Here is a 6,595-nt window from a genome sequence, read left to right on the forward strand (position 1 = left end):
CACCTGAGGCTGCCTCAGGGGTGTTGGTGTGTGCGCGCACACACACCCAGACTGCATGATGACATCACTGTGTGTGATGTCATCACACAGGGCAGGGATGGCACACGGGTGGCCTCCCAGCCCTCCCGTTCAGTTGCCCCACACCATCCAGCGGCGTGTTGGCGGCGGCGGCAGCAGCACAGAGCAACTGAGCGGGAGGGCTGAGAGGCTGCCTGCTCAGCTGCCCACGCTGCTGCCGCCAGCATGCGCTCCTGGCCAGGCGCAGCAGCTGCGGGCCAGGCATGGCAGGTGGCCGGGGCAGTGCGCATGCATCCTCCCTCCAGCTCAGTTGTTCCGTGCCCCACCCTGGCTGCTTGCTGTGCCTGGCCCGCAGCTGTGTGCCGGCGGTAGCGACAGCGGCAGCAGCACAAAGTACCTGGCCGGGCACAGCAGCACGGAAGAATTGAGCTCCATGGCATCCCCCCCCCCCGCCCTCGGCACCCCCTCCGGCACCTTAGCGCTCAAGGCAGCTGCCGGCCTTGCTTGCCTTTCCCCCCTCTTTAGCCAAGGAATCCTAGGAACCACGGCTTGGCCAAGATCACTATTGAATTCATGGGAGAAAAAGCAGGAGATGAATGCAAAAAAAGATGGGACCCAACTAAGGAACGTGCTAAGGAAAGGCTTGTTTGGCCATGTCAGATCATGTACTGATAATTAAGTTCTTTGCAGGATGCGCCCAGGATGATGAGGGACGTATCATTGGAGGGTATCCCTGCATTCCTCATTCTCAGCCCTGGCAGGCTTATGTGACTGGACAGTACATTTGTGGGGGAACACTGATTGCGCCAGGCTGGGTACTGACTGCTGCACACTGTCTTAGCCGGTGAGTTTGAAAATGAGCTACAACTGGGTGTGTGATCACATGATGCTCCCTTATACCCAGTAAAATCATCAAGGTCAGCATTGTCTGCTCTGACTGGCAGCTGCCATGTGGAGCCCAAGACAGCACTTTTTATCAAGAGAGCCTTTTCACAGGAGGCACTAGGGCTTGAATCGGAGACTACCTCCACATCCTCTACCACTGAGCTATAACCTAAATTGCTGGTCGTGGTAGTTAGGTTTGGGCGGGCATTGAAAGAAATATTGCAGAACCGTCATTGCACTGAATGCTTCTGTCCCTCTTTGGTTAGGCTGGCTTTGCAAAAAATAAATCTAGCTGCTGTAGCATAGTGGTTTAGTGGCTGGGCTGCAAATCAGCACTTTGTTAGTTCAACTCCCGCAACTGCCAGGAACTCAGCACATGACCTTGAGTAAGCCACTCCTCTCAGCCCCAGCTCCCCAGCTGTATCAGGGGGGTGATAATAATAACACTGACTTTGTTCAGCATTTTGAGTGGCACTAATCTGTCCAGAAGAGCAGTATATAAGCACACTGTTGTTGTTACTATCTCCCCCGCTCCAGAACAGTGGAAATAGACACAGGTATATTTTGATATGACTTTGATAGGGACCACCTCTGCCTGGTGGTCATGGCTTCTTTCTCTGCTTTCTTCTCTGCTCTTGGCTCAGCAAGTCTTCCTCTTCCTCCCCGGGCTTTTGAAGTCCTCCCAGCATGCTCTGATCTGACATGCAGAATCTGTCATCCCCAGCCCCTTGCAGAGTGGGATCTGCTTCCCTTCTAGCCCTGATGTTAACCCTGAAGATCCCGGGGAACCTCGGAAGAGGAATAAGCCAGGGCAACAAGAGAAGTTAAGGACCATCTGACATCTTTTTTAGGGGCAGAGACGCCCTCTCACATACAAACCCAACCACTAGGTAGACAACAGGACTCTGCTTGCAGTGTTGAAACTTTTCCTGGAGCAAAAAGATACCACAGAGAGTTCCTTCCATGCCACAGAACTACATATAGTAAAAGGCCTCTGGAGACAGTACTATGTGGCAGCATTCTATTGGGAACAGTGTTGTGTAATGGTTAGAGTGTTAGGCTAGGGTCTGGGAGACCTAAGTTCATATCTGCAGTCTGCACTGAAATTTGCTGAGTATTGCTGAGTTATTGGCCAGCGCCTGGGATGTAGAGCATAGCCCTTTCCTTGTTGCCTTGACCAGTTTGGCAACTGGATTGAGAATGCTGGGAAAGATTATCTTGTACATATCCACAAAAGCCAACATAGATTCATGGTTAGTGTCAGACTAGGCACTGCGAGATCTGAGTTCAAATCCCCATTCTGCTAAGGAAGCTCGATGAGTGACCTTGGCCAGTCATATTCTCTCAGCCTAACCTATAATGTAGGGTTGTTGTGAAGATAAAATGGAGACAGGGAGAATGCAAACCACTTCTGGTCCCTGTTAGGGAGAAAAGTGGAGTATAAATGAAGTAAGTAAACAAGCATGTAGCCCTTAAGTTTTCCAGCCTTCTAACCAACTAGTGTAGTCAATCTCCAACTTTCTAACTTAATTCTTAATAGTATAGTCCATAAAGCATAAAAGCTTGTCATGTAATCACTTTCACATGACAGCAATGGTTATTCTCTGTTTGAAACTATAAACCCCAGCAGTGACTGGAATACTTAAGGTTCCTTTATAAGACAGAAAGCAGAAGTAAGGAAAAACATAGTTGTCCTTATCTGAACAAAACTGGAGACAAACTTGTATGTAGTGCATTCGGTAAAGAATTAGGGGGAAACAAGTTGGGCTGTAGCATCTAGTGGTTGGAAGTATCTCTTCCCCCCCCTCCCCCCGGGTCAGGCTAAATACCCATTATGACAGATAGACAGTGCCATCTTGTGGTCAGATCTTACACTACATTTTTAACCAATTTAACATGACAAGAGGTCTCTCCCTCTGGTTCATCCTCTCTTGATATCATTTTTTTGCTTGAGTCAGGAGAACTCAATCTGCAGCCTTGTACATAACAGGAATATCCTCGTCCCAGAAAACTCCTCCTCATATTGACTTACTTTCTTTCTCTCACTCATCTAGCAACATGGTTGTCCGGCTGGGGGAACACAACCTCCATTACTGGGATGGAATAGAGCAGATCCGGAGAGTGGTCAGGGCCATTCGGCATCCCCAGTATGACACCCGCACTCTCAACAATGATATCATGCTTCTTAAAATGGACAGGCCTGTCTCTTTGAGCCGGAATATAAGGCCCCTGAGATTACCTTTCCGCTGCAGCAGCCCTGGAACTCCATGCCTCGTATCTGGATGGGGCACCGTCAGCTCTCCCCAAGGTATGAATGCAAGGGGACAGAGGTCTTCCCTCACTTGAGGTTGCTTCCACATGGAAGTTTTAATCCAAACTTCAGCCGTTTGAGTGGGTCTCCTGCATTGCGCAATTCTCATTAAGCACCATTTCCTGGCATGTCTGCCATTTTCCCCAGTGTTTTTTTTACAGCCGTTATTATTATTATTATTATTATTAGTAGTAGTAGTAGTAGTAGTAGTAGTAGTAGTGGTGGTGGTGGTGGTGGTGGTGGTGGTAGTAGTAATAGCAGCAGCAGCAGCAGTAGCAACAGTTCTATTACTATGATGTTGCTATACTACAACAATATGGCTATTACTATTATTGTAGTGTAAAAGGTAAAGGTAAAGGTAGTCCCCTGTGCAAGCACCGAGTCATTACTGACCCATGGGGGACGTCACACCACAAGGTTTTCTTGGCAGACTCTTTGTTCTGGGGTGGTTTGCCATTGCCTTCCCCAGTCATCTACACTTTCCCCCCAGGAAACTGGGTACTCATTTTACCGACCTCAGAAGAATGGAAGGCTGAATCATCCTTGAGCCGGCTACCTGAACCCGACTTCTGCCAGGATCAAACTCAGGTCATGAGCAGAGCTTGGGCTGCAGTACTGCAGCTTACCAATCTGCACCACGGGGCTCTGTGGCGCAGAGTGTAACAACATAGTAATAGACCTGCTGTTAATATTAATACTAATATGGCTATTACTTTTTTTAAAAGTGGGCAAATGGGGGATGGCAAGCATGAAGGGATACTGTGGAGAATACCCCACATGGAAGGTCTGTTGCCACTGCAATTTCTTCTGCAATTAAACCTCCCCCCCCCCCCCCAGAGAATCATCTTTATGTGGAACCAGCCTTAGCGCCAAACAGAAATCACTGTATCATATGAAAATCTGAACCTGGCTATAGCGTAAAAACAAAAATTAAAAAGGGAGTATCATGGCACCCTAACAGATTTATTGGGAGAGTCTGCTTCACCAGTTGCATGAAGTGAAACCTCGGTCAGCAAATATATATGGAGAGAGGAAGGTAGCAAAGTATGGACAGGATTCATGAAAGACAAGAGACATTTCTATGCAAGACTCGGAAAGTATCCAAGATAAACACAGTGACCATTCAATAACCACAAGTTAACTGGCGATATCTCCCGTTTCCCCTTTCCCTATATCACACAGAATAGTTTTTAAACTAGGAGTAATCTTTTGCAGCGTCTTTCCCAAACGTCCTGCAGTGTGCAAACGTCCGGCTCTTCAGCCGAAGGTATTGTGAGTCATCTTATCCTGGACTCATCACAAAGAACATGATTTGTGCTGGCATCCTAGAAGGGGGAGTGGACTCTTGCCAGGTATGCGGGGGTGGGGTGGGGCTTAACTTTGCTACTAAGCCACCTGAGTGAGGATTTTCTACCTGCCCAGTTTGACACATTCAGCGATCCCCTTTTCTTCCTTCTCTTACGTTTCTCCCCCACCACTACTCCCCTCACCTTTCCCTTTTTGATATATTTTTCTTTGCTTTTCCTAACCTACCTCTGTTCTTTGCTTATGCTAACATGTTTAGAGCCATAAGTATTGGATAAAAGGTAAGGTAGGTAAAAGTAGTCTCCTGGGGGAACGTTGCATCATGATGTTTTCTTGGCAGACTTTTTGTTACGGGGTGGTTTGCCATTGCCTTCCCCAGTCATCTACACTTTCCCCCCAGGAAACTGGGCACTCATTTTACCGACCTCAGAAGGATGGAAGGCTGAGTCATCTTTGAGCCGGCTACCTGAACCCTGCTTCCGCCAGGATCGAACTCAGAGCCAAGCTACAAGTGACGACACTTGCCTGGCAAGTGAACAGACTCGCGTGTATTCCTCCCTGTTCACTTGCCATTCACTTGCTCTCCACTTCAAGTGGAGAGTCACTTGTAGCTTGGCTTTTAGGTTGTGAGCAGAGCTTGAGCGGCGGTACTGCACCTTACCGCTCTGCGCCACGGGGCTCCTAAGTACTGGATAACATGTGAGCATTTCACACTTAGCCAGAATAACACTGCCTCCTAAAGGCCTTGTGAATGTAGTGCAAAGCCAGCAGTCCTAATGCAAAGACTGTGTTTGTGTTTTAGGATTTGCCAGTGTAATGCTGCCCGTAGAAGCCTAGTGGACATGGTGCAAAAGCCAGCCGTGTTAACACAAACACTGTGCTTGTCTTTCCGCAGGGTGATTCGGGAGGGCCTCTTGTCTGCAGAGGCCAGTTGGAAGGGATTGTCTCCTGGGGTATGGAGACATGTGCGCAGTCCAAATATCCTGGGGTTTACACCAGGGTATGCAATTACAAGGACTGGGTCAACCAAGTCATCAGGTGGAATTAACTGGGCTCAGCTTATCCTGTGCTGAGATTCCAGCAATAATAAACCATTAACAGACTTTTGCGAGCTTCTCTGTCCATAGATCTTATACAGTTGCTTCCTGAAGCTGCCTTACCCTGAGTCAAATTTTTGGTCCATTGATGTCTATTCTGAGTGGCAGTGGCACTCCAGAATCTCAAGCGGAGGTCTTTCATGCCACCGAATACCCGATTCTTTTTCAACGGAGAGGCCGGGGACTGAACCTGCTACTTTCTGCACACAAAGCAGCCATTCTGCCACTGAACTGTGTCTCCCCATCACAGCACTTTTGGAATGGCACAGTTGATATATGGTCACGTCCAGGTCCTACAGGCAGCCATCGACACCTCCAGTGAAACTTAAAAATCTAGATAATGTGCTTTTGATCAAATTGAAATTAAGTAGAAATGGATCCTCCCAAATACAAACCTGGCACATAGCCTGTTAGGATATTCTCTTGCACAGAGTCTTTGCTCGGTTCATTTTAATGCTGGTGATACTTGAGGGATGTCCACACAGCTTGTAGCCCCTGGGGGCAGTTCTGTTCTCTCTCCCAGGTCCACCTTGTTTACAATTCATTCTCCTTCCAAAGTGTTTGCCTCTCCAAGGCTTGCCAATTCTGAGTTGGGGAAATTCCTGGAGAGTTGGGGGCCAAGCCTGGAAACAGCAGGATTTGGGGAGGGGAGGGAACATCCGCAAAGAATGATGTCATACACTCCAGAGCAGCTATGTTCTCCAGGGGAACTGATCTAGGTCATCTGGAGACCAGCTGTAATTCCTGCAGACTTTCTGGGAGGTTGGCAATACTAGCTCCTCCTCATGGCAGAGCTACTTTCATGTGTGTCTCCTACCTATCAGCTCAGACAGCAAGCACTATTTCACTCCCTTTTCAAGGAGCAATTTCCTTCTCAGCTCTACCAATCTATTCCTCAGCAGGCAGCCTTGTGTGCCCAAGAGACATCTTCTGTTGCTTCCCCACATCCTGTTGCTTTACTTTCTTGCTCCCGCCTCGC

General features: G+C 48.3%; 1 protein-coding gene across 1 annotated transcript; it reads left to right on the plus strand.

Annotated features, from left to right (window-relative positions):
* The first annotated feature begins 671 nt into the window (after positions 1-671).
* Positions 672-5,567, plus strand: LOC129342933 (kallikrein-14-like). The gene is made up of 4 exons (XM_054998890.1): positions 672-862; positions 2,958-3,211; positions 4,430-4,566; positions 5,415-5,567. The coding sequence occupies exons 1-4, from the start codon at positions 672-674 to the stop codon at positions 5,565-5,567; spliced, it is 735 nt and encodes a 244-aa protein (XP_054854865.1).
* The last annotated feature ends 1,028 nt before the right edge of the window (positions 5,568-6,595 follow it).

This window comes from Eublepharis macularius, chromosome 15 (genome assembly GCF_028583425.1).
Source record: "Eublepharis macularius isolate TG4126 chromosome 15, MPM_Emac_v1.0, whole genome shotgun sequence".
Taxonomy (NCBI): domain Eukaryota; kingdom Metazoa; phylum Chordata; class Lepidosauria; order Squamata; family Eublepharidae; genus Eublepharis; species Eublepharis macularius.

Bases quoted from the DNA above. Each gene is read 5' to 3' on its own strand.
- LOC129342933 (XM_054998890.1), top strand. From the start codon at position 672: ATGTCAGATCATGTACTGATAATTAAGTTCTTTGCAGGATGCGCCCAG. The intron at 863-2,957 runs GTGAGTTTGAAA...TCACTCATCTAG, and splicing joins GCTGCACACTGTCTTAGCCG to CAACATGGTTGTCCGGCTGG. The intron at 3,212-4,429 runs GTATGAATGCAA...AATCTTTTGCAG, and splicing joins CACCGTCAGCTCTCCCCAAG to CGTCTTTCCCAAACGTCCTG.